Raw genomic sequence first — 27,387 nt, 5'->3', positions numbered from 1 at the left:
AACCACTTGGGAAGGGAAATTGCGGTCTCTAAAGGAGGCGGCCATCTGGTGTGTTCTATGGTGGAACCGCTCCTCCTGGGAGCAGATACGGCGGAGGCGGAGGAATTGGGAATACGGGATGGCATTTTTGCAAGAGGTAGGGTGGGAAGAGGTGTCATCCAGGTAGCTGTGGGAGTCGGTGGGTTTGTAGAAGGTGTCAGTGTCAAGTCGGTCGTCACTGATGGAGTTGGAAAGGTCCAGGAAGGGGAGGGAGGTGTCAGAGATGGTCCAGGTAAATTTAAGGTCAGGGTGGAATGTGTTGGTGAAGTTGATGAATTGCTCAACCTCTTCGCGGGAGCACGATGTGGCACCAATGCAGTCATCAATGTACCGGAGGAAGAGGTGGGGAGTGGTGCCGGTGTAATTACGGAAGATCAACTGTTCTACGTAGCCAACAAAGAGACAGGCATAGCTGGGAGGTAGAGTTAGCCGCCGAAGGACGGAGGGGCCGAGTGGCCTCAGGCACACGCACGTGACCCATCGCGGAAAAAAAGGCGGGAAATCAGACCCGGCAGCATCGCGAGCACCGCAAACGGGAAGCAATTCGGGCGGGGGTGGGTCTCGCGTTTTGTACTACATGCACACATCCACACTCACACCGACTGAGAGAGTCCGGCATGGGGCCCCTCCACAGCACGTACCCGCGACGGGTAGGCCTCAGGCATCACTGAGGTAAACGCAAGAGAATAAGGGAAGAGGGGGAACCCCAGCCCGATTCTCACCTCCCCGCTTTCCGTACAATGTCGGTACACTATCCTGAAGCGTGATCCAGTTCAACTGAGCCTTATTCGATTATTTTTCTTTACTACTATCTCTGTAAACACACTCAAACTTTCCCGCCACTCCTCATCCGTCCGCCGGTTTCCGTTAGCGCGTCTGCGCATTTCATGCAGGCCGGGGGAGAACAACGAGTTCATCGGGGAGACAAGAGGTGACAACTTTGCCGACGGCGCCCAGCTGCTGGGAGGACCGGGTTGACTGGAACAAGCAGCTGGAAGGACCTGGTTTACAGCGCCCCCGCCGCTGGGAGGACCCGGTTTGCGGCGCCCCCGCCGGTGATTGGACCGCGTGTATAGCGCCCCCGCCGCTGGGAGGACCGGAATTACGGCGCTCCCGCCGCTGGGAGGACCGCGTGCGTAGCGCCCCCGCCGCTGGGAGGACCGCTCACAGCGCCACCAGCGGGTGGGAGGTCGCCTTGGGAGGACTGTGGGGGCGGGGACTCAGCTTCCTTGCGCTGGAAGGAGATGGCGAGCGAGGTGTGCCGCGGGCTGGTGGCGATGGGCGGCGAGGAGTAACGGCACATGGGGGGGGCGGGTGAGAGGAAACGCTGCTTCGAAAAGGGTCCAGACGAGTTTGGAGGGGAAGGGAAGAGAGCTGGAGGTGATAGCGGTGCTGGCGGGCCGAGCCTGGCCATGGTTAAGGTGAGTGAGTGTCAGGGAGAGGCCTGCTCTCAGGACCAGGAGGTCACACTGACTCTGCTTTCAATGAGAAAAGGCTCCTTCCCCACGTGGAAAGACCGAAACTGTCACCTTCTCAACTCAGACTGAGCCATCGCAGTGTTTAGGAAACATTTAGATGATCACTTAAAGCGCCAGAGCATACCCAGGCCCTTGTGGCGAGGTGGTATTGTCCCTACCTCTGAGTCAGGAGGCCCAGGCTCAGGGCCCGAGGTGTGTTGACAGCATTCTCTGAAATAGCAACTATTCCCCCCCCCCCCCCGAGAATTGCAAGGGTTGTGGGTGAGGGCCTTTGTGGCGTGGTGGTAGTGTCCCTGCCTCTGGGCCAGAATACCTGCATTCACGTCCCACCTGCTCCGGAGTTGTCTCATCACGTGAAACCCTGAACTGCGGATGCTGGAGATCTAAACATAAATTGCTGGAGAAATCCAGCAGGTCTGACAGCACCATGGAGTGAAAACAGACTTAACATTTTGTGTCCTGTCGCTGTTCAGTTCACAGCACGGTGGCTCAGTGGTTAGCACTGCTGCCTTACAGCGCCAGGGACCCGGTTCAATTCCCGCCTCGGACGAGTGTCTGTATGGAGTTTGCACATTCTCCCTGTGTCTGCGGGAGTTTCCTCTGGAGTGCTCCAGTTTCATCCCACAATCCAAAGATGTGCAGGTCAGCTGAATTGGCCATGCTAAATTGCCCCATAGTGTTAGGTGCATTAGTCAAGGATAAATATAGGGGAATGGGTCGGGTGGATGTGGACTTGTTGGGCCGAAGGGCCCGTTTCCATACTGTAGGGAATCGAATCTAATTAATCTTTTTTAAAAATGTTGACAGTGTTTTCTCCTCACAGGTACTGCCAGACCTGCTGAGTTTCTCCGGCAATTTCTGTTTCTCTGTGTCAATCATGTCTGAACAGATTGAATGTAATATCTACAAGTGCTGGAAAGTAAAACTAGGGTAGATAGGTGCTTGATCAGCGGACTGAAGAGCCTTACTTTTTGCTGTAAAACTCTATGACTCTGATTGGCATTAGAGCAGGTGCAGAAAAAAATTCATTAAGGGATTTCTTGTGATGAATTTCATTTTTCGTGGATTGAAGAGTTTTTCCTTGGAAAAGAGGATGTTTGATTTGAAGTATCCAGAGTCACTGTGGGTCTGGCACTATAGGTATGTGGAAAAAAAACTGTTCCCACATATAGATGGATGGAGAACATAAGGGCTCGATTTCAAAGAAATTGGCAAACACAACAAGGGCGAGATGATGAAAAGAGTTTTCATGCAGTGAAGGCTAGGATCTGTAAGGCACTGCCTGATAGTGTGGTGGAAACATGTTCATTCAAGGTACTTCAGAGGGAGTTTGATTACTATCTGCAGAGGAAGAAAGTGCAGGATTACAAGGAGATAAACTGGGGGAGTGGCACTTGTTAAATTGCCCATTCGGACAGCCAGCACAGACAAACCGATCTTCACACCAACGGTGTTCTCTGTCATATGGGGCACTATAACATTATGAATGGGACAGACCTAACAACTAAAGACTGGGCATCCATGAGGTGCAGTGGGCTGTCAGCAGCAGCAGAATTATACTTGAAACACAAACTGCAGTCTCATAGCCCAGCATGACCTCTAACTCACCTTTACCACCAAGCAAAGGGATGAACCCTGGCTCAGTGAAGAGTTCAGGAGGACATGCCAGGAGCAGGACCCGGCATACCTGAAAGTGAAGTGTCAACTTGGTGAAGCTTCAAAACAAAGACCACTTGTATGCCAAACAGTATCAGCAGTACGTGATAGACAGAGCCAAACTTTTCTGCAAAGAACAGATCAGATCGAAGCTCTGCAGTTCTCCCACATTCAGTTGTGAATTAACCAACTCACTGGAGGAGGAGGCTGCTGCACAAATATCCCCATCGTCAGTGATGGAGGAACCCAGCACGTCAGTGCAAAAAACAAAGTTGAAGCATTCACAGCAATCTTTACCCAGAAGTACTGAATGGATGATCCACCTCTGCCTCCTCCAGTGGTCCCCAGCATTACAGATACCAGTTTTCAGCCAATTTGATCCACATGATATCCAGAAATAGCTGAAGACATTGGACACTGCTAAGTCTATGGGTCTTGACAGCACTCTGACAATGGAATTGCAGACATGCACTCCAGAAATTGTCACCTCCCTAGCCAAGCTATTCCAGTGCAGCTACAACATTGGCATCGACCTGATGTGGAAGTTTGGCTAGGTATGTCCTGTACACAAAAAACAGGATAAATCCAAACCAGCCTATTGCCACCCCATCATTCTACTCCCGATCATCAATAAAGTGACGGAAGATATTATCAAATGCTATCAAGCAGCAATAACCTTCTCATTTCCCATTTGCGTTCCACCAGGGCCACTCAGCTCCTGACCTCATTACTGCCTTGGTTCAAACATGCACAAACAGCAGCATTCCTGAAGTGAGGTCAGAAATTGAGAAGGACACTCCTTCACAGTAACCTTCGCTGGTGCGGGAGTTGAACTCCAATAGTTGGTGTCTCTCTACATTATAAACTAGGCAGCTGAGCTGACCATAAAGCTGTATGTCAGCAATTCATAATTATTTATCTGTAGCTAGAATCTATGTAGTTCTAATAAATAGTAACCCTTGTGAAGCACGGTTACCTGGTCGATGCTTTCTATCAGTCTGAATCTGAAAGACAGCTAAATTGGGGAACTCTGCGTACTTTTTTAAATGTGTAACTTTTGAGATTACATGAGAAATAGCATGCCAGCCCAGTAACTGGTGACAGGGTAGTGTCATTGGGCTAGTAATCCATCAGTCAGATAAACATTTTGCATTTTAAACAATAACCCAAACCACAGGATACAAACATTGGTGACAGTAATATCCTATACATGGTAGTTTGGTTGAAGACCTTCCTAGAAATTATTCAAAACCCCAAAATTGATGCAATTCCTGCAGCAAGTGACGTCAATCTCAAAGCTACATTGAGTCACTTCCTGAGTTTCAGGTTACATTTCTCGCACGATATTACTCACTGTGGTTAAAGGCCCAAGGTAGCACATCCAGTTGGCTACTGAAAGCTGTTTGGTAATGAAGCAGTGGAGACAATTAACATTCAAACTATTTGATATATAATTTAGAAAATTTGCTGGAAGAGGGATTGTTTTATTCTGTCCATATTTGATGCCCCGTACTGGGAAGGAACTCTCCGAGATGGGACAATTTACAGATTTGAAAAAGTCAAGGTCTGTCGTAGTGAGCACAGAATCCAGGCTGACCTGTCGATGTAAGACTGAGAGAATGAGACATCAACGGTTCTGTTTGCCCCCTCATATGGGGACATAAAAGGTTCAATGACCAGCTTAGAGAAACAGCTTTCCTGGCTGATATTAATTGCATAATCAACAGCATTTTTTAAAAAATAATAATTTGGACATTATGTCAATGCTATTTTTGGGAGCTTGCTGTGGTCAAGTTGGCTCCTGCGAATTCTACATTACATAGTTGCTAAACTACATAAATGAAGCATTGGATGTAAAATGTTTTAGGATATCCTAAGGCTGTGAAACCAAACTCTTTGCAGCCTTGGTGTTATATTTGAACCTGAGATGCAACCAATTTTTCTCACCAACAGTAATGTCACCTATCTTTCCAATTGTACTATTATCCATCTCCACCCTGTCTCAGCTCGTGTATCATCACAGCCTTCAGTCATGCCCTTGTTTCTTCTCCCATTTGGGCTGTCAACAACAGTCAGCCACCCACCACTGACTCTCTAAATTTGATGTTATCACCTCCGTGCTCATAGATCTGCATTGAGTCACGCAGAGCAGGATGGTTCCCAGTATGATCCGAATCTACTAGTGTCACCAGTTTTATGCAGAGGCTGTGCTACAGATGCAAGAATTTCCAGAATTCCCTTGTCTGAACATGATCTAGCAGTGTGTGGAGACAAAGGTGAGCTCGATGCTGTTTTAAGTATGTGAGAAGGAGCAGTTCAGCCTGTCAAGCTGGCTGGACATTTGATGCTTAGTGAGACAATTTTCATCTCTATCTGGCCTTGTCTGTGGACATCTCAGGACCGTTACAACTGTGTCTGAATTTGTGGTGCTTAATGACTATAACTTGCGGTTAAAACAATGATTCCACTGCTGATGTTGCGAGATAGAACAAGAAGTGGCGCTGTGTGTGCCCAGTGGCACTTGAGCTTTTTGGTCTCTTTTTTTCCTGCTCCACAGCTTTTCCCAGTCTTCTGTTTTATCACATGGAGTTTTTTTGTGCGTTAAACATTCTCTCTGCCCTCTTTACTGTCTCTCTCTCTCTTGTCCCCAGTCCGCGCACACACACACACACAGTTAAACAATGAGCTGCATTCTGTGGGCTGTGTTGCTAAACTCCTTTTAGATTTGTGTAATAGAACATTACAGCGCAGTACAGGCCCTTCGGCCCTCGATGTTGCGCTGCCCTGTCATGCTAAGCTGAAGCCCATCCCACCTACACTATTCCATGTACGTCCATATGCCTGTCCAATGACGCCTTAAATGCACTTAAACTTGGCGAATCTACTACCGTTGCAGGCAAAGCATTCTATACCCTTACTACGCTCTGAGTAATTTCACACAATTGCCCAAGGCCAATTCAAATCTGAAGGGGCAAAAGGGAGGAAACCATACATGAAGCAGGAAGTCTCACTAGAAAATTAGATGTTAATAAGTCTTAAGGCCATAAGATGTAGGAGCAGACATAGGCCATTCAGCCCATCAAGACTGCTGTGCCATTGAATGAGATCATAGCTGATCGGATAATCCTCAGCTCCTTTCAATTAGCAAATATATGATTTTCTGTTTCAGCTTTTACTATGTACAGTTTTATCCTTTCATTGCCATTAACTTTACATCTCCATCTCAAATCCATCCAGCTCACCAACAGCCCATTTCATTCATTGATCCACATCTCTTTGAATCTGTTTATCTCTAGGGCATTTTTTACTTCGCCATGTGGTTTGATAGGATCTGTGTGAAGTGATAAATCATTCTGTGAAGGTTCTGCCATTGGCAAAACTGATACAATATTATGGATATCCTTTATACAGATTTATTATCATCAGCAAATTTAAAACATATTCCACAAATTGTTGATAAGTTGGGCAAATTCAATGCCATCACATTCTTTCTCCGAGTAGCCTGACCAATCTTATTCCATCCTTTTCTGTTGCTGAGAGAGATTTTCAGCACAGTTGGCTGATTTGTCATTTATTCCATGAGCCTTAAAAATCTCACCAGTGGAACAAAGCCTTCTGAAAATCCAAGTAAATGTTGTTTTGTAGATAACATTTCATCCAAATATCTAACTTACGTCCCAAATATATTTCCACGGCTGCGTTGTGTTTGGTTGCTTGTCCATATGTTACTATGGAGTGAAATGTCAAGCTTCAAGCTACAAATAGCTCCTCGCCAGCAATCTGGTGCTCAAAGCCCTGGTAATTCAATTCTGTCTCCTATCTCATTCCTTACTGTGATTTATGACCCTGGCAACTTGATAAATGCCTCCTTTTAACAAAGTTTCCCACATACCATGCACTACCCAACTTGGAACTGTGTCACCATTCCATCACTGTTGCTTGGTTAAAGTCCAAGGCTTCCCTTCCAAACAGCACTGTAGATGTATCTTCACCACCTGGACTGCCCCAGTTCAAACACACGGCTCACCACCAGAGCAAATAGGGATGGACAATAAATGCGGGCTCAGTCAGTGACACCCACATCTCATAAACAAATAAATAATCTCAAGTTGGTTTCCAGACGTGTTATCAGTTTTTATCAACCATCAGCAATGATTACATAGTTGCCAGTAGACTTTTTATTGAATTCAAATTCAGTCTGTGACATGTGATTTGCACCCATGTCTCCAAAGGAGTTTGTGTGTGTGTGTATTTTTACTACTCCAGTGACACTTCTCTATGGAGCAACCTAATCAGCCTTTAGTAGAAAAGTAGTCCGCTTAGAGGATTAAGTGGTTCTCCGTTTGATGCCTGTAGGATTTCAACAGCTTAGATAGAGAGAAATAATTTTGTCTTGTGAGCGAGTCCAGAACAGAGACATAATTTGGGTCACTTGGGAAGCATCCTTACCAGTGGAGGCCGGGGTCAATTGCACATTTTCAAAACTCGAATTGATGGATTTTTGTTAACTGAGGGTTACAGTACCAAGGTGAAGTTGAGATGCACAATCTGATTAAACACATTCAACTACAATCTGAATCCTCTTATTTATTCTTTCCAGCATGACAGGAAACAAGTGCAGTTTGTGGTTAGATGTCTAACTTTCTGTTCCTCTCTACAGGTGATTGTATAGCTCCCGTACGTATGTGAAGGCTGAAAGGCCTTGGGTAGTAACCATGGTGAAACACTTCTTTGATGTATCTACTCTCAAGAGCACGTGGGACCAAGTTGCCTCTGCATTTTGGCAACGATATCCAAATCCATTCAGGTATGTCTCTGCTATTGTAACTACCATTTGTTTAGGTGGTCTGCGGGTTTTTTTTTGGGTGTAGAGCAGAGGATTTCTATCAGCCCCAAACCATTTTTGAATGTTTTGAGTTAAGCTAGTCTACTGAGACTAGTTCACTCCCACATCCTTTCCAGCCTTTCTGTTTTGAAGTGCCAGTAATTTTATGACCCAATCTCACATCTGTTTGCCGTGTTTACTGAGAAACTAATGGGTGCAGATATTGTCAGAGCCTTCACAATGGAACTGGATCAATACTTGTGAAGGAGAAGTGTTGCACACACATTGCACAGAAAGCTAGTGCACAGGTGCAGCAGGTAACCAGGAAGGCTAGTGCAATGTTGGCCCTCATTTCAAGGGGGTTGGAGCATAAGAACAGAGAAATTTTATTGTACCTGTTCAAGGCGCTGGGGAGACCACGTCTGGAGAACTGTAAGCAGCTTTGGTCCCCTTATTTAAGGAAGTACATTATTTCATTGGAGGCAGTTCAGAAGTAGGTTTACTAGGATGATCTCTCGGATGGAGACATGTCAAGTCGAAACAGGTTGAGAATCTACCCATTGGAATTTAGGTGATCACATTGAAACATATAACATTCTTAAGGAACTTGACAAGGTGAATGTTGAGAAAATATTCCCCCTCGTGGAAGAGTTTAGAACCATGATGGCGTAATCTCAAAATTAAGGGGTCCAATTTAAGATGGGGATGAAGAATTTCTCACAGAGGGTTGAGAGTTTGGAACTCCTTGTCACAGAGATCAGTGGGGGCAAAGTCATAGAGATGTACAGCACAAAAACAGACCCTTCGGTCCAACTTATCCATGCCAATCAGCTATCCCAACCTAACCCAGTCCCACTTGCCAGCACCCGACCCATATCCCTCCAAACTCTTCCTATTCATATACCCATCCAGATGCCTTTTAAATATTGCAGTTGTCCCAGCCTCCACTTCCTCTGGTAACTCATTCCATGCACATACCACCTTCTGAAAAAGTTGCCCCTTCGGTCCCTTTTATACCTTTCCCCTCTCACCCTAAACCTATACCCTCGCGTTCTGGACTCCCCCACCCTAGGGAAAAGACCTTATCTATTTATCTTATCCATGTCCCTCATAATTTTATAAACCTCTATAAGGTCACTCCTCAGCCTCCGATGCTCCAGGGAAAACAGCCCCAGCCTATTCAGCCTCTCCCTATAGCTCAAATCCTCCCACTCTGGCCAGTCTTTCTACAAATTTAAGGTTTAAATAGATAGATTCTTGATCTTTCGTGGAATCATTGGTTATGGGGAAAAGGCAGGAAGGTGGGCGTAAGCAGTATCAGATCGGCCAAAATCCTATTGAATGGCAGAGCAAGCTCAAGGGGCCGAATGGCCAATTGCTGTTCCTATTTCTTATGGTTTTATGATCTAAATATGATAAAAGTATGGGAATAACTGGATTACCCTTCACAAGAGTGGAGGAAATTCTAAGTCAAGAGGCTTCATCTTGTGCTGTAGCTATCTGAGATTCCAACCCCCCACTGCTGTTCCATTCTCCATACATTGGTGTGGCCCATTTAATTACCAGTGAGAAGGCAGAATCAGATCAGGTTTCCCTTATGTGCATTTGAAGAACCACATTGACATTAAATAATGTATGTGGTCTGTTAACTTAAGCTGTTTGTATCATAAATGAACACTGTTGTTTGTATCGTGGCTGAACAGTTTTTTAAAATATTATGATTGTATAATGTTTTGTTACAATATACCTAACATCAAATCAATAAGAAGAAAATTGATGAAAACACAGAAATAATAAATGTATTATATTCTGTTTAAATACAATTCCAAAGTGTGCGCATTTCTCCATTTCAGCAAACATGTATTAACTGAAGATGTGATTTACCGTGAGGTAACCTCGGACAACAAGCTACTTTCTAGACGTCTGTTTACAAAGACTAACCGCCTGCCTCGTTGGGGAGAGATGGTGTTCCCTGCTAACCTGGCACAATCTGTCTTTGTTGTCGAGGATTCCATAGTTGATCTTCAAAACCGAACATTTACCACGTTAACATGGAATATTAATCACACCCGCCTCATGGTAAGTTCATCTCCATGCTGACTGCTCAAGACTGTGCTTCCCGTTTTCTCAAGCATTTCATATGAGTTTATTTTTAAAGGAAATGCATCATTGATCATGAATTTGAATAAAGATCCAACTATTTTTGTTGATTTTGTTCAGTGATGGTGAATACAGTAAATATCAAACTCAACGGTTGTACTCTCCTATCTGAGTCAGAAGATTGTATGACTTGAGCACTGAATCTAGGTTGACTGTATAATTTAGGATTGTGTCGTGGAGTTGCTACTTTGTGAATGATATGTCAAGTTAAGGCCATGCTTGTTTCTTCAGGCCAGAGATCCCATAACAGCTTCTGAGAAGAAAAGGAAGATCTCCTGCCATCCTAACGTACAAAATAGGCACAGGATTAGGCCAATAATAATTCTTCGGCCAGAACTACTAGCCAGATTCATAAACATTACAGTTAAATTATACATAGCAAGTTCCAACAAAGAGCAACAGATGGGTCTTAGGCCAATATTGGACCTGAACTATACCCAGAGTCAAAATATGTGGTGCTAGAAAAGCACAGCTAATCACGCAGCATCCGAGGAGCAGGAGAGTTGACGTTTCAAGCATAAGCTCTTCATCAGGAACAGAGTGACAGATGGAGTTTACAATAAGCATGAGGTATTGCACTTTGGGAAAACAAACAAAGGCAAGACTTATACAATTAAAAGTAGGGCCTTGGGTAATGTCGCTGCCTGACCGGCTATGTTTTTCCAGCACCACTCTCAACTCTGATCTCCAGCATGTGCAGTCCTCACTTTCTCCTGAAATATACTCAGTCTACCTCACAGTGTCAGGAAGGATAACTATGTCAAAAATTTGAGCAACAGGTGAAGCTAACCATTTTACTCTGCAACTAGGCAGTATGGACATGAACAGTATGCTCCATTAACAGGATGCTGAGTCCAGTCAGAAACATGCCCTGCCTATCACACAACATGATATGTGAATTTCCATGCCAGTGCAATGCCAGATACATAGGCTACACATCCCGTTAACTCATGGATCGTATCAAGCAACACATCCCTTCAGTTGTTTGCAACAGGCAAAATACTAACTGTACTCAACCAGTCTGTGCTTGGTTGAGCAAAACTCTACATACTGTCCATTGTTAGATAGCATTCACAATTGGATAGAATGTGCTGAACAGTAATGTGTGTGCAAAGAATTGCACTAACAAGCCGTTTAAGATTATCAATCAGACTCTCAATGTGGGCTCACTTGTACTGATTAGAATATGTTTTTGTAGGGACTTGCCCTCCAAAGGACAGAGAAACATGTCCAGGCATTATGCCAGTTTTGAATTAAACAGAAGTGTGAGGGATAGGGGTTCTCCACAGTAACACCTCCACTGCCAACCAAACAGCACTTTTCTCATGCAAATGTAAGATCAAGCGAAAGTTTATTGTCAGACTTTTGATTCAAATCTTGTGGTAAATGTGGCTTTTCAACCCATTTGAAGATGACAGAAGAAAAGTTTCAATGATTTCAGACTTCTCAAACTGCATATTTTTTTAATCAACTTCAGCAGGTAGAGGAGAAATGTATTTATCGTCCAAATCCAGAAAATCTGGCATGGACACACGTACAACGTGAGGCGTGGGTCACTTCAAATGTGTTTGGTTTTTCTCGAGCAATACAGGTAATGGCCTATTAGTTTTTCTGTTCTTTCATCAGTTATTCTGTAAAACAACATGTAAAATGTTATCAACCAAACACAGGACTTGTTTTCATTGATGGAAGATTTAGAATCCATAGAATCCCTACATTACAGAAAGAAGCTATTCGACCCTTCGATTCATTACCGACCCTCCTAAGAACATCCTGCTCAGGCCCCCCCACCCCCCACTCTACAGTCTGAGAAGGTTTACTAGATTAATCCTGATTCTGGAGGAATTTTCTTATGAGGAGAGGTTGAATAGTTTAGGTCTACACTATTGGAATTTAGAGGAATGAGAGGTGACTTTATTGAAACATAAAGGATTCTTAGGGGTTTGACATGCTAGCTGTAGAGACATTGTTTCCCCCTGTGGGAGAATCTAGGACCAGAGGGCATAATTTCAGATTCAGGGGTCACCCAGTTAGGACAGACATGAGAAGGAATTTCTTCTTTCAGCGTGCAATGGAATTCTTTACCACAGAGGGCTGTTGAGGCTGGGTTGTTAAGTGTATTTAAGGCGGAGATAAATTTTTGATCAGTAAGGTTATCAAGGGTTATTGGTAAAAAGCAAAAAAAAGTGGAGTTGATTATCAGATCAGCCATGATGATCTCATTGAATGATGATGTGGACTGGATGGTCCAAAAGATTCTGTTCCTGTGTCTTATAGAAGAATATTATCTCAATAGTAAGAGACTGCATAGAGATGGAGAGAGATCTGGGTAACCTCATGCATGATTGGAAAATGTTAGTACACAAGTTCATTGAGTAATTAGGAACGCAAATGGAATGTTGTGTTTATTCTGTGGAGAATTGAAATATAAGAGTGGAGAGGTTTTCTCGTAGCTGTACAAGGTCTTGGTGAGGCCACATCTGGAGTTCTGTGTATAGTTTCGAGCTCCTTATTTTTAAAACAAGGAAACAATGACATCAGAAGTAGTTCAGAGAAGGTTCATTCAACTCACTCCTGGAATGAGTGGGTTGTCCTATAAGGAAAATTGGACAGACAAGGCTTGTAATATAAGATCCTGAGGGTGGGGGGTCTTAGGTGGTAGATACTGAGAGTTTGTTTGTTCCTGTGAAGAGACTGGAGCTCATGGACATAGTTTAAAAATAGGAGGTCACCTTTTTAAAGTGAAGCTGCGAAGAAGTTTTTCCTCTCAGATATTTGCTAGCCTATGGAATTCTCTTCCCCAGGAAGTAATGGAAGGTCAGTCATTGATTTTATTTAAAGTTGAGTTGAAGTTTTGACAGATAAGTGAGTCAAGGACTACAGGGCAGGAAACTGAGCTTGAGACCACAACTAAACCAATCTTGACCTTATTGAATAGCAGAACTGTCTAATCCTGATTTTGAGTCCTAAGTTTCCACGGAACATGAGGGAAAAATGCAGTAAGTGGGGATCTGGAATGCACTGCCTGAGATTGTAATGGGGCCACAGTCAATCATGACCTTTAAAAGATAAATGGAGAAATAGAAAGAGAAGATTAGCAGGGCCACGGGGAAAGGAAGGGAGATTGGGACTTACTCAGCTGGTCTTGCAGATAGCCAGCATGGACACTATGGGACAGAATGGCCTCCTTCAAAACTTTGACCATTCCATATTTTTCACGGGCCTTTGGGATAAATGAGAAACTAGTCTACAGTGTGTCAGTGGGCTCATTTGTTGTCGGTTTATATTGACTTGATGAGCAGTTCTCTGAAGAGTGATTAGCTCAGATCCATTTTCCCATGCATTGGCCTTTGAAACTAATCCTTCACGTGAAGGAAGTTGCTTCTTTCACATTAGGCCTCCAGTTATGTGGCCCCATCACCATTGTATCTTCACAGGTTACCGCTATTTGTATAAACACTCACAAGCGATTGACACATTTAAATGTGAAATTGCTTATTTAGAAGTAAAGTGAAGTTTTGATTAAAGTTTTTTGTTTGTATTGTAGGAATTTGGTCTTGCCAGATTTAGAAGAAATCAGTTAAAAGCAACAGAAGGATTTGAATATATTCTTGCTCATTTACAAGGTGAGTAAATGAATTATAATATCCTTTTTTTTGTATCCTTCCCAGGCCTGTCTTTGTACACTTATTTTGCTGAAGAGCTTTTTCTGATGGGGTGGAACTTGGCCATTCCTTTTCCAGAATCAAAACACCTTTTACTGGAGATAACCGTAATTTGTGAAAGAAGCATAGAATGCCAGATGGTGGTGATATGATGCAAAACCTATATGCAAAATAGTCTGTCGCAATGAAGCCTTGGTTGAAATACTTTGCAAATTGCAAAAGATACAGCTGAATTCGAATCAGACCTTACAGTGGAGTCAGTGGTTGCTAATCATCCAGCAGGGTTTTGCAACAGACTAACCATTCCCCCCCAAAAATGGACTGCTGGTTTTGTCTTTTATGTTGTGACTTCCACAACATGAAATCATCAGCAACCTTCTCTGACTAAAAAGGCTGAGCCTAGCCTGGGTTAAGCAATGAGTTCTTTTTTTCCTTATTGTGAGTGACTTATTGAAATTTGAATAAAATTGTCGCCACTCTGAATGATCACACATCAAAGGCAATTTTTGTACAAATGAAAACAACAAATCCAGTTTATTTTCCATGAATTAATTTGCAGTAGACAAAAATAGTAGACCAATACATCTCAAATGTATCTATTACAAAATTTTACCTGTAAATGTTCAAAGAAGGATTATCCTCTACTGTTAAAAGCATCTTGCTTTGACTAATTCAGATTCCCTTTTTGTATGTGAAATAGCAGTTTTTCAATAATAATTTGGATGGAATTGTGTGCATTTATATATCACCGTGATTTGGCTATGAAGACTTGGTGACACTTCACACATCAGTACAGTATGGTTTGATGCACCTTGGCAATTCTCTACACAGACGCACTGAAAAGTAACAAAAACAGAAAGTGCTGGTGAAACTCAGTAGGTCTGGTAATGACTTTGGAGAGAAAAAGTTAATGTTTTGAATCTGACACGAGTCTTCCTCTGAAAAGGAGTCATCTCAGAGTCAATGTTAACTCCATTTCTCTCTCAGCAGATGCTGATAAAGTGGATTTGAGGGTTATCTGATCAGCCATGATCTAATTGAATTATGGAGCAGGCTTGATGGGCTGAATGACCTGCTTCTGCTCCTGTACTTCCTGGTCTTATCCTTTCCCATTTTATACATTTAAAGAAGCTTTTACCTTTTTCTTCATATTATTTCCTAGTCAATCTTCAATGTTCATTTTTTTGGCCATCTTTTGTTGGTGTTTAAATCTTTCCCAATCTGCTGGCTTACCACTAATCTTCCCTCATGTATGTTTTTTTTCTTTCAATTTGATAAAATTATTAACTTCCTTGGTTAAACGTGGTTGGTTTTCCCCTTCCTAGAATCCTTCTTCCTCACAGAGATATATTTTTGTGGTGAACTATAGACTACTTTCTGAAACACCTGCCAGGTTCATTAGCCATTTTTTTTCCTGCAACCTTCTCTCCAGTCTTCTGCAGCACCCATTCCTATGTTATTTCTCTTATTTAAATTTATCACAGTTATTTCTGATCCGGTTTCTTGCTTTTGAAATGAATGCTAAATTCTACTATGTTACGATTACTGTTCCCTACAGGATATTTTACTGAGAGATCTTGGATTAAACCTACCTCATTATGCATCACCAGATATAAATAGCCCGATCACGGGTTATATCCACTCACATTGTTTTAAGAAACTGTCCCGAATGCATTGTATGAATTTTTCCTCACCAATGAACTCTTTCTGTGCCAATTTGATTTTCCCAATCTACATGAAGATTAAAGTCACCCATGATTAATGTACTGTCTTTTTATATGTCCTCATTACCCCTTGATTTATCTTCTGTCCTACAATACTGCTTCTCTTCAGATTAATGAACTGCTGTCTTTCTCCCCTTGTTATATCTTACCATTATTTACATGGATTCTACTTCATTAATCCAACATCATTTTTTGCTGTCGTACTTATTCACTCTTGGACTGACAAAGCTACACCACCACTCTTTCCTTTCTACCTGTCTTTTGGAAGAGTTGCAGACCCCTGAATATTGATTTTCCAGCTTTGATCTCATTGTAACCATGTTTTTACTATAGGATCACACCCATTAATCTCTCTTTTGCTGATAATTCATTTATTTTGATCTTTTGCATATTTAAAAAGACATTAATTTTGCTGTTTGATTATTTTCCATTGACTCTAGATGTTGATTTTTTTTATCATTGTAATCTGTCCCTGTCTGTGCTACTCTACCCTGAAATGCTGCTATACCCTTTGTAAACCTACATACACACATCGCTTTAGAGCCCACCTGTTTAATTTAAAACTCTTTCTACAGCTTTAGATATTCGATTTGCCAAAACACCAGTCCCAGCACAGTTCAAATGAGACCCGTCCCATCGGAACACCTTCCTTATACCCCATTACTGGTGCCAGTGTTCCATGAACTGAAACTCAATCTTTGAGCCAAGCGTTTAACTCCTTGACTCTATTAAAAAATACCTTATGCCTCGTTACCCGTGGTTCAGGTAGTCATCCTGAGAATATCACCTTAGAAATTCTCCTTTTTAATTTAGCCCTAACTGTTCAAATTCTTTCAGCAGAACATCCTTTCTACTTCTGGTCAAAGTCTTTGGTATCACTGGTGATGACAACAACTGGAACCCTGCTTTCCTGCTTTTACGTTCCTTTTCAGCTGTGAGGAGATATTCTCAAGCCTGGCACTGGGCAGGCAGCAGAGCCTTTGAGACTCTCACTCATGGCTGCATAGGGCAGTGATTATTCCCCTACCACTGCAACATTCCTATTTCCCCACTCTACTTAAATGGCTCCCTGTACCACAGTGCCATGGTCAGTTTGCTCATCCTCCCTGCAGAGCCTACTCTTAGCCAAATAGTTTGCAAGAACTTTGTAACTATCGGATAGTTATTACCTGCAGTCACACCCTCCTGTCCCTCATCACAGTCCAAATCCTTGGGCGTTGTGACCACCTCCAGGAAGAAAGCGTCCAGGTAACTTCTCCCCCTCCCTGATGTGGTATATTGTCTGTGGCTCAAACTGCAGCTGCTCAACTCAAATCCCAACTTCCTTGAGCCAAAGTGCTGCTTTGCCTGGAGCTGCAGTCTGAGCTGCAGGCAATGCACCCCATTTTTGAGGATGTCCTGGCACCATGAAAGGCAGTAGAGAAATGCAAGTCTCTATTATTGTTATCGAGGTTTTGGAAGATTTGTAGCTCAGTTTTGATGTTCTGGATGTGGGTTTGCTCGCTGAGCTAGAAGGTTTGTTTTCAGACGTTTTGTCACCCTACTTCATCTTCAGTGAGCCTCAGAATGAAGCACCAGTGGTGTAGCCCGCTTTCTATTTATATGTTTGAGTGTCCTAGGGTTGGTGATGTAATTTCCTGTTCTGCATTAGAACATTATTTCAACAACCCACCACACACTCCAGCATCGAGGAACTACGCAGAGCAGAGGAAAGTCACCGATACAGTGTATTCAAAAAGAACAGGTACCCAATGAACACAGTCCGCCGATTTCTCAGCAACAAACCCCAACAAGCAGACAAAACACGTCCAGAACCCTAGCCACTCTCCGCTACATCAAAGACATCTTGGAAATGACTGCCAGACTAGTCAGACCCTTTGGCATCACAGTAGTCCACAAACCCACCAAGACACTAAAACAGCAGCTAATGAACTTGAAAGACCCTATACAGACAACAAGCAAAACTAATGTCATTTACAAAATACCTTGCAAGGACTGTAACAAACACTGCATTGGACAAACAGGCAGAAAACTAGCCACCGGGATACATGAACATCAACTCGCCACAAAACGACATGACCCTCTCTCACTAGTATCCTTACATACAGATGAGGAAGGACACCACTTTGACTGGGACAACACATCCATCCTAGGACAAGCCAAGCAGAGATACGCATGACAACTCTTAGAAGCATGACATTCCAACCGGAACTCTATCAACAAACACATTGACTTGGACCCCATTTACCACCCCGAGAAAAAAACAGGAAATGACATCACTGTAGGAAATGTCACCGTAGGAAATGACACCATTAACCCTAGGAAACTCAAACATATAAATAGAAAGCGGGCTACACAACCAGTGCGTCATTCAGAAGCTCACTGAAGATGTTGCCTAGTATGGTGACGAAATGTCTAAAAACGAACCTTCCAGCTCAGCAAGCAAACCTACATCCAGAATCCCTATTATTGTCTTTTTGGTTCCAAATCTGCGAAATGCCTTTGAAACCTTCTTCCTGCTGTCTGCAGCCTCTCCTACAGCAACAGAAATTGGGGATAATAGGTAGTTAATCAAATTGCCAGGATGTGACCATTAATGTCCCACAAGGATGTGTGTTAGGACTTAAATCGTTCACGTGATTTATTAAAAACTTGAATAATTACATAGAAAATTTTATATATATATATATCCAAATTTGCTGATAACACAAAGTTAGGCGGTATTGTAAACAGTGTAAGTGATAGTACAACATTATAAAGGGACATAGGTGAATAGAGAGCCTAGGTGAATGGGTAAAAGTGTTGCTGCTGCTGTTCAATGTAAGCAAGTGTGAGGTTATCCATTTTGGACCAAGTTAAATATAGTGGATGTCCAAAGAGAACACAAGCAAGAACAAAAAATAATCAAGGAAACTAATGCAACACTGGCCTTTATACCCAGGGCATTGGAGTACAAGGATGCAGCAAGTATACTGCAGTTATGCAAAACCCTGATTATACCAGACTTGGAGAGCTGTGAGCAGGGCACCACACCTCAGGAAGGATGGATTGGAGGGAGTACATGATAGGTTTATAAAAACAACATCTCGACTTCAGGGTTTGAGCTATGAAGAGAGTTTACACAAATTAGGCCTGTTTTCTCGAGAATTTAAAAGGTTAAAGGGTAATCTGAACAAAGTCTTCAAGATATTAACAGGAAAAGACGGGGTAGATTGAGATAAGTTATTTCCACTGGTTGGGGATTCTAGAACTAGTGGGCATTGCCTGAGAATTAAGGCCAGACTATTCAATAAGAGATTTTAGGATAGAAAGGGTGGTAGATATTTGGAACTCTCTTCTATATGTGCCAGTTGATGCTCAATCAGTTGTTAATTTTAAATCTGAGATTTTGTTTCAGCAAACATATTAAGGGGTAAGGGCTAAAGACAGTATATGAAGTCTGGCCACAGATCAACCACAACCTCATTGGATGGCAGAACAGGCATGAGGGGCTGAATAGCCTACTTCTGTTCTATGTAACCTCTGACTGTGGCACACAATAATTAAATTGCTGTTCAGGAAGTCTACTACCCAAAAATAAAGACTAAGAACCAAGGTCAGAGCTCGGCCAGAGGCTAGGAATGCTGCAGTGAGTAACTCACCTCCTTTCTCCCATCTACGAGGCACAAGTTACTTCCCTTGGATGGGTGCAGCTGTAACAACACTCAAGAATCTTGACACCATCCAGGTCAAAACAGCCCACCTGACTGGCACTCCATCCACACCCTCCACCACCGATGGTCAGTAGCAGCAGTATGAACTAAATACAAGATACACTACAGGAATTCACTGAAGATTTATAGACAGCACCTTTCAGACCCACTACCACGTAGAAGGATAGTGGTAGCATATACGTGGGAATACCACTACGTGTAAGTTCCCCTTCAAGTCATTCACCGACCTGACGTGGAAATATATCCTTCTGGGTCATTGGGTCAAAATTCTAGAACTCCCTATCGAATGATATTCTGGGTCAACCTACAACACATGGATAGCAGCAGCTCAAGATCACAACTCATCATCACTTTCACAAGAGCAGTTAGGGACATGCAATAAATGTTGGTTCAGCTAATGGCACCCACATCCCGTGAATGAATTGGAAAGCTTTAATTAGCTTTAGTAGCAGCATGTTTATTCTTTGATTGAATGCAATTAAACAATAGAGTCAATTGCATTGTGAAAGTCTACTTACAATTGTAACATCTGTCTGACATGGTAATTGTTCTTATAAGTTTGAATCTTTCTCTTTAACTCCTTTGTTTAAATTTATCAAAGGACTGCAGCTATCTGTTCCATTAGTGGGCGAGTATCAACGCACTTGTAACAGGTGCAGTTAGATTTGCTATAAGCAACTTGCCTGAATACGGACCAAACTCACTCCCACCCTCTGCTACAATGTAGCACTTAAATTTAAAATAGAACAAATAATTGCGGATGTTGGAGATCGGAAACAAAAACAGAATTTGCAGGTGAAACTCTGGTCTGGCAGCATCTGCAGGGCGAAAGCAGAGTTAACGTTATGAGTCCGATGACTGTTCATCAGAACTGTTAGCAGCTAAGAAAAGGTATTTATACTGAAGGCAAGCTTAAGGGGTGAGGGGGCTGAAAAATGAGCGGTAGGTGGAAACAGAACCCACAGAGAGAGATAAGGAAAGGAGAGGCGGATATCGGAATTACTAATGGTAGGCCAGGGCAGAAGAGAAGTTGAATAAGTGAGAACGAGAGCTGAGAGAATGGGTGAGCTGTGCTGAAAACAATCCACGTCATGACTGAACCCACATTCTATCCGTAAAAATGATCCTGAACTTCCCTCACCACTGTGTTCCCACGCCAATATCCGTGCCTCAGATCTGCTGCAGCGATCCAGTGAACCTCAGTGCAAGCTCGAAAACTGAAAGCACTTCCAATTTTGGAAATCAGAAATAAGACCAAAGCAGAAATTACTGGAAAAGCTCAGCAGATCGGGCAGCATCCGTGGAGAGAAACCCGAGCTAACATTTCAGAAGAGCAGCATCTCATTTTCTGCTTGGGCCCCTGCAGCCTGTAGGACTCAACATAGAGTTCAGTAACGTTAGAGCCTAATTCCATCATTCCATGTTTTTTTTTAAACCACCCCAAGACCATGGTCCTGTCAAGATATGGGTTGCTTTCAGCACAGTCTATTTATTCTCTCCATCTCTCATCTCTCATTATCACTTATTCAACTACTTCTGTCTTGGCCTCTATCAATAATCTCTTGGTCTATCTACCCCTTTCATTATCTCTCCCTTTCTCCCTGCATAGCTCTGTCTCCACTCACTTCTTGCCCCCCTTCCCCCAACTTGTCTTCAGCGTAAATACCACTTTTTCATGGCTACTGTCAGTTCTGATGAAAAGTCACTGGACCCGAAATATTAACTCTGCTTTCTCCCCACAATGCCAAAGACCTGCTGAGTTTTGCCATCAATTTCTGGTTTTGTAGCATTTAACTTTGTAACGTTCTTTCACTGGTCCCTAGGAAAATCTCAAAATGTCTTTGTGTTTTCTTGCTGAAATCTAACAGGGAGTGTGAGGAATAGGGTGAAGATGTTATGGTGGTTCTCATAAATATGGAAATGAGTCAGTGTGTAATATGTAGACTTTTATACTTCAGTTCCTCGGAATGGAATTGCACCATACAATGTTTTTTTTGGTGATGATCACTTGAACACTTTGATCTACGATTTTTCTTGTCCCTTTTCTAAGATTTCATTTTTAAACAGCGATTATTCAAGTGGAATTTCAGACTATCAGAAAGCAGCTTAGTACAAGCCTGTTTAACCTGATGGCATTTAGCATATGGCTGCTTCTACTTGTTGAATGACTCACATTTCAAAAACAGCTTTCACAGGAACACCATAAAACAAAGCATGACAACATGTCACTCGAGATATTAGATCAGGTGACCAACAAAGATGGAGGCTCAGCATCAAGAGCCTTCTCAGGAGAAGCTAGAAATGGGCAATAAGTGAACCACGCCAGTGAAGCCCATGTACTGAGAAGAAATCCACAGTCAGCGTATCTATAACGCAAGCGTTGTGTTCTTGTGCAACTCCGTGTTACAGAAAAATCGCGCTTTGGAAACAGCGCTTAAAGTGTTGGCGATGTGACCGCATTACAGCCAACACAAGTTTTAAACGTTCATGCTTTAGAAACGGTGTTCCCAATTTGTCAGTCGCATTATAGCAAATTCGCGTTAATGAAACACACCTTAGAGCAGAACAACCTGCACAAGTCACAATAAGATTTCATACAGTTGTCTGCCAGGGATTGGAGTTGCTTATTCATTCAACGATTCAAAATGACTTCTGCTCTTTGGGTATTAACATTAGCTTTTAAAAAAAGCACTACAATTTAACTCTAAACTAAAATAGTTCTCCTCCTCTTCCCTCCCCACCACAATATCTGACTTGCTTTCCCTGATCTACAGGAGGAGCACTTCCTGTAGCAGCTCGTTCCCAGAAAATCTTATGAACGTATGAATTAAGACACAGAAGAAAGCCATTCAGCTTCCTGTGTTTGCTCTGACATTCACTAAAGTCATCGCGGATCTGTTTGTGTTGCAAATTCCATGTTCACATCTACTGCAGGTAACCTTGGATACTCCTGCCTAACAAGAGTCTATAGATCTTAAAAACTTTCAGTGATTCCACCTATATTGCCTTCTGAGGCAAAGATGTCTGAACTTGTACAACCCTGTGAGACAAAACAATCCACGTGTCTCTGCCCTAAAAGGCTGAGCCCTACTTTTAAAACAGTGGCCCCTAGTTCGGGACTCACCTCAGAAAAGGAATCATCCTTTCCACATTTACCTTTTCAAGACCATTCAGGATTTTTTACAGAATACTGAATGGACTCGCAAACTCTTAACATTCGCCTGTACCTGTGTTTTTGTTTTTGCCGCTGTTTACCTATTATTTACTTATCTATGCAACTTAACTCTGTGATCTGCCTTTATTGCTCACAAGACAAAGCTTTTCACTGTGCCTCAGTACACGTGACAATAAATTCAGTTCAAATTCAAATTCACATCCTGAGAAGACAATCATCTGTTAAATGCACAAAGTCAGAATTCCCCACTCCCACTTCATCAAGTTCCCCCAAAATGCAGCAGTGGCCACACTTGACTCTCTTTTTGCAGGTGCTGCAACATTCGCTTCTGCTTTTTGCGACTGGAGAGGAGCAGGTTAGGAGAAGATTCCAGCTGCAGCATTACCCCTGCTCCTGTGATCGGTTTCTTTTTGTACTGACGTATAAAATAGCGGTGTTTGTATCTTTTTTTAAACCATTAAGGGAAGTCCGTTGTATTAATCTTAAGACTAGACAGAACTGAAACCGCTTCTCTAAATTAATCCCAGTGCTTTCTTGAGGAGTATATGTTTTAGGGTAAAAGTATAGTGACTAACCCAGTGACAGGGGTGTTTCAGCCACAGTCCCTACATTTGGCTGTATGAAATAGAGCAGGACTATGGCTTTTGGCCTTTGAGCCTACTCCACCATTCAGTAAGATCATCCCTATGATGACATGGTGCTCTCACTGAGCTGGCCGTCTAGAACCCCAGGCACAAACTCTGATAAGAAGTGTTTTCTGTCGGAAGTTCGATTGTCTGTGAAATTCTCTTCACCCCAGAGCTAAGGAGGGTGTGTTGTCGGATATTTTAAAGGCTGAGTTAGCTGGCTTCTTGACTAACAAGGCATATGGGGAAAGAGGAAATTGGAATTCAGGTCAGATATAGATGATCATATCAAATAATGAAGCAAGATTAAGGGGCCAAATGGCCTACTCCTCATTCATTTTTATGAATGTGACAAAATGATACTTGTCACAGTTGTGTGCTCTGCTGCAAATCATGCATCTTTATGATAGTGTTAGTTCACATAGCTAACACCATCTGTAATTATGTAGAGCAGGTCCTGATATCAGTCATCCTGCAATGCTGATTTGTCACAGGCCCTGCTATTTAGATCACCCAATTGGTGCTCGCTCTCTTAAATTTACACATTAAGCAGCACAGTGCTGTTCCCCCAATAGCTTTGTCTTCGTTTAAAGTTAATTGAACTGAAGTTAAAATGTTGGAAGATCACTGTACAAAATATAGATTTCAGGTGATTCAAAATGCATTTGCAATCTTTATCATTTGACCTCTCTTGCCAAAACATATTGACCACAATGATTTATGATATTTTCTGTAAAGGAAGTCATGCATTTTGTAACAGTAAGTTACTCAAAAGTTGGTCCGTACTCGTGACTGCAGTCTGACTGGTGGGAGGTGAGTAAGGACAGGACTGCAGACAGCTTGGATGGGAAGGTACTGCTTCCATTGGCATCATTTCAGCTGATTGGCAGCTTCAATGCTGGAGATACTGTGGTGGGCAAACAGAGAACATTACAGCGCAATTTAGGCTCTTCGGCCCTTAATGTTGCACTGACCTATGAAACCAATCTGAAGCCTATCTAACCGACACTATTCCATTCTCATCCATATGTTTATCCAATGATCATTTGGAATGCCCTTAAAGTTGGCAAGTCTACTACTGTTGCAGGCAGTGCATTCCACACCCCTACTACTCTCTGAGTAAAGAAACTATCTCTGACATCTGTCCTATATCTATCACTCCTCAATTTAAAGCTATGTCCCCTCATGTTAGACATCACCATCTGAGGAAAAAGGCTCACACTATCAAACATGTGCTGTCATTCTAAGAGATGGCAGCAGAATCACTATTGAAGGTCAGTTTGCTTTACAACTCCAACACCTTGCAATCCCTTTTGATCAAGAGACCAAAAACACCCAATCTGAGCACCACACAACCTCCCCCATACCCCTTGACTTTGAGCACAGCCACTCTGATGGGCCTCCCAGCATACAATACTTGTATTTGGTTGTGTTCATCAGTCTTCTTCTGTAATTGGACCCATTGAGTCATCATCCCAGCTCACTATAGAGGTAACAACGGGCTACCTCACACTCCAAGAAAATGATGCCAGCATCATCCATGCCTTGGCTGCAGTGCCCTCATGCCTATCGGAAACACCAATAAATCAGGAAATGGCAGGGAGGGAGCAACTCAGAAAAATTACAGTCACCAGGGAAGTGGTACTCAGTAAATTGTCAGAGCTGTGAGCTGACGAATGTGCAAGTCCCTGCTAGACTTCATCTCAGGGTCTTTAAGATATCAAACATAACTCCGTTTTTCAAAAAGGAAGGAAGGCAGAAAGCAGGAAACTTTTAGCCAGTTAACTTAACATCTGCCACAGAGAAAATATTATCAGCTGGAAAACTTCAGCAGCTGTGCCAAGCTCAACTTCACAGCCCTAAATTCTCTGCATTCATGGGATGTGGGGCTTGCTGGCTGGGCCAACACTTATTGCCTCTGATTACCCTTGAGAAGGTGGTCATGGGCTTTCTTTTTGAACTGCTCAAATCCATGTGGTAGAGGGGCACTCACAATGCCCCTAGGGTGGGAGTTCCAGTTGTTATGCCCAACGACAGAACAGCGATACATTTCCAAGTCAAGATGAAGAGTGGCTTGGAGTGGAATTTGCAGTATTCCCATGTATCTGCTGCCCTTGTCCTTCTGGATGGAAGTGGTTGTGGCTTTGGAAGTTTTTGGAGGTGTACAATGAGACAAGTTGAAGCCTCTGTTACCAGGTCAATTTACACATGACAAAACTAAACACAGCAGCATTGACCAGTTATTCTGTTTTTGACATATGTGATCAAGAGAGAAATATTGGGAGAACTTTCAGCTTCTTGTTCTTAATATAGTGCCACAGGGATATAAACTGCTCAGTTTCAACCACTTAACAAGCAGGTTGCACCTGAATTTAACATTTCAGTTAGTCCTGTGAAGTTGAAAGATTTATTTGACAAGAGAGGTATTGCAAGTGCTGGAAATCTGAAGACCACTGCAGGAATACTCAGCAGATCAGGTTGCACCTGTGGGGAGGGGAACAAACTTAATGTTTCAGTTCAATGTCCCTGTGTCAGAAAAAGATTTGTATTATTTTAGAGATGTTAATTTGCAACCAGGAGCACTTGGGTTTTTATCGAATTAGTATTGAGTAAACCACTTTGGATACAACTAATAGATTAGGCAATTCATTTGACACCCTACTTACATTGCTGGTTTTATTTTTCCATAATATTTTTCAGGTGAGTTGCCACCTAAAACTCTGAAAGAAACTGCAAAAGAGGCGACTGAGAAGGCAAAGGAGACTGCACTGGCAGCCACAGAAAAAGCCAAGGATCTGGCATCCAAAGCAGCACCACAAAAGGCAAAACAGTTTGTCTGATCCAGGAAGAAAGACCATGTTTGCACACTGCATCTTTAGTCCTTTTGAGAATAAAATAATCTGCTTTGTTTTTAGAAAGAAAAAAGCAATTGTTTATAGTGCAAGCCCCAAATGTTTCATGTTTCTTGATGGTCTTTACTTGTGTGCACAGAATGTTTACAGCATTAACTTTTCTTTTAATTTTTACTGTGTCCATGACAGAAACAGCCTTAGTATTCCCAATAGATTAGAATAATACTGGTGCAGGTATGTTACCAAGCCTTTCAAAACAGCTTCCACAGGCTTTATGATCTTTTTCATCTCTCCCAATAACGCTTATTTCAATGGAATGATTTAATCTTTGTTTTAATTTTTCAAATATTCTTTTAACTAATAAATGAAGCGAACAGTATTCCATGACAGTGAAGTGACACACACAGCCAGGACAATGTTTCAGTTAAACACTGATGAAAATTAACATTCCTATCGGGAGTTCCCTTCCTGGATATTTTGTTTTGTCCCTTGGGCATTATGGATTAAACTGGGCACTAAGTTTTACAAATAAAATTAAGGTGGTGATGTTCTGTCTGATCTGTTCTTAATCAGATGCTGAATTATTTATTTTCAATTGTTTTCTTTTGCCTAAATTCAAGAAACTGTCTCGTTGGCTACTTAGATGTAATATGCAAAGCTTTGATTCTTGATGTCGTACCAGATTTCTTAAATGAATTTAACTTTTTTTAAGTGTCGAACAGTAGACCATCAAAAGTAGACAATCTGGCTACCGAAATAAATCCTGGCCAAGGACATGTGCTGACTTAGTATCTGAAAATATGTGTCAATATTTCAGATTTAAGCTCATCCATCTTAATCAAGTACTTGATTATTTATTTTAATTCTTGATCTGATATTATGGCAAGACATGCAAATGAGACTATGTAGACATGTCCAGTTCCTATGCTCCATCAATCTGGCAAATAATAGGAATCCTTATATAGAGCTGAGTGCTGTGGAAGGACAGGGAGAGCCATGGCTTTTCTTTTACCCTGCGAGTGTTCTGCTGTCTCTCTGTTTTCTTTTGTTTAGCACTGTAGCTTTACAGCTTTGCCATCTGTGTTAAGTTCCTTGAAGAGTCTTGTCTATCTGTCCTCTCTACTTCTCAGATGCTGCTGCATATTTCCAGAAAATCTTCTCTGCTCAGGTAACAGAAGCTGTAGAGCCCTCATGTTTTTCTCCAGCAGCCTGCATTTCATAGCTTCAAAGTTTGTGCGATAAGAAGGGGGACTAGAATGCTGGCAGGTTTCCTCAAGATGAAGAAAATAATTTTGTACAAGCCCTTGCTGCTGAAACCTCTTTAACCTTGAATGTGCTATTATTGTCTAACTGGACGGGTAATGTTTACCAATTTATTCTGTATTTTTAGAAAGAGTTTCTTAAGATTTAATAGTTTGTCAAACCTTCAGAACTACCTTTCTTAATGGTTAATAAATGTCTATGAAAAATCTCA

General features: G+C 42.3%; 2 protein-coding genes across 3 annotated transcripts in view; one reads left to right on the top strand and one right to left on the bottom strand.

Moving 5' to 3' along the window:
• The window catches only part of haus3 (HAUS augmin-like complex, subunit 3), a 31,265-nt gene extending 30,289 nt beyond the window's left edge, over nt 1–976 (bottom strand). The window contains exon 1 of the mRNA XM_043704166.1: nt 762–976. The gene's annotated coding sequence lies outside the window, so the exon portion shown is untranslated. The remainder of the gene's footprint in view (nt 1–761) is intronic.
• Nucleotides 977–1,279: 303 nt separating this feature from the next.
• On the top strand, nt 1,280–27,387 carry LOC122556902 (PRELI domain-containing protein 1, mitochondrial-like). 2 transcript variants are annotated; one of them, XM_043704158.1, is made up of 6 exons: nt 1,280–1,460; nt 7,834–7,980; nt 9,852–10,077; nt 11,636–11,749; nt 13,706–13,784; nt 25,762–27,387. In XM_043704158.1, exons 2-6 carry the CDS (start codon nt 7,889–7,891, stop codon nt 25,899–25,901), a joined length of 651 nt encoding a protein of 216 aa, XP_043560093.1. In that variant the 5' UTR covers nt 1,280–1,460; nt 7,834–7,888; the 3' UTR covers nt 25,902–27,387. The 2 variants fall into 2 exon arrangements, with proteins under 2 accessions (XP_043560093.1, XP_043560094.1); XM_043704159.1 differs by lacking the exon at nt 1,280–1,460 and adding an exon at nt 7,616–7,701.

This window comes from Chiloscyllium plagiosum, chromosome 2, assembly GCF_004010195.1.
Source record: "Chiloscyllium plagiosum isolate BGI_BamShark_2017 chromosome 2, ASM401019v2, whole genome shotgun sequence".
Lineage (NCBI taxonomy): Eukaryota > Metazoa > Chordata > Chondrichthyes > Orectolobiformes > Hemiscylliidae > Chiloscyllium > Chiloscyllium plagiosum.
The sequence above is the reverse complement of the archived record's forward strand: the minus strand, read 5'-3'. Positions and strand labels throughout refer to the sequence as shown.

What these genes read in the sequence shown, in the direction of transcription:
- LOC122556902 (XM_043704158.1), top strand. Translation starts at nt 7,889, where the DNA reads ATGGTGAAACACTTCTTTGATGTATCTACTCTCAAGAGCACGTGGGAC. An exon ending in CGATATCCAAATCCATTCAG is followed by an intron (nt 7,981 to 9,851) that starts GTATGTCTCTGC and finishes TCTCCATTTCAG; the next exon opens with CAAACATGTATTAACTGAAG. An exon ending in GTTTTTCTCGAGCAATACAG is followed by an intron (nt 11,750 to 13,705) that starts GTAATGGCCTAT and finishes TTTGTATTGTAG; the next exon opens with GAATTTGGTCTTGCCAGATT.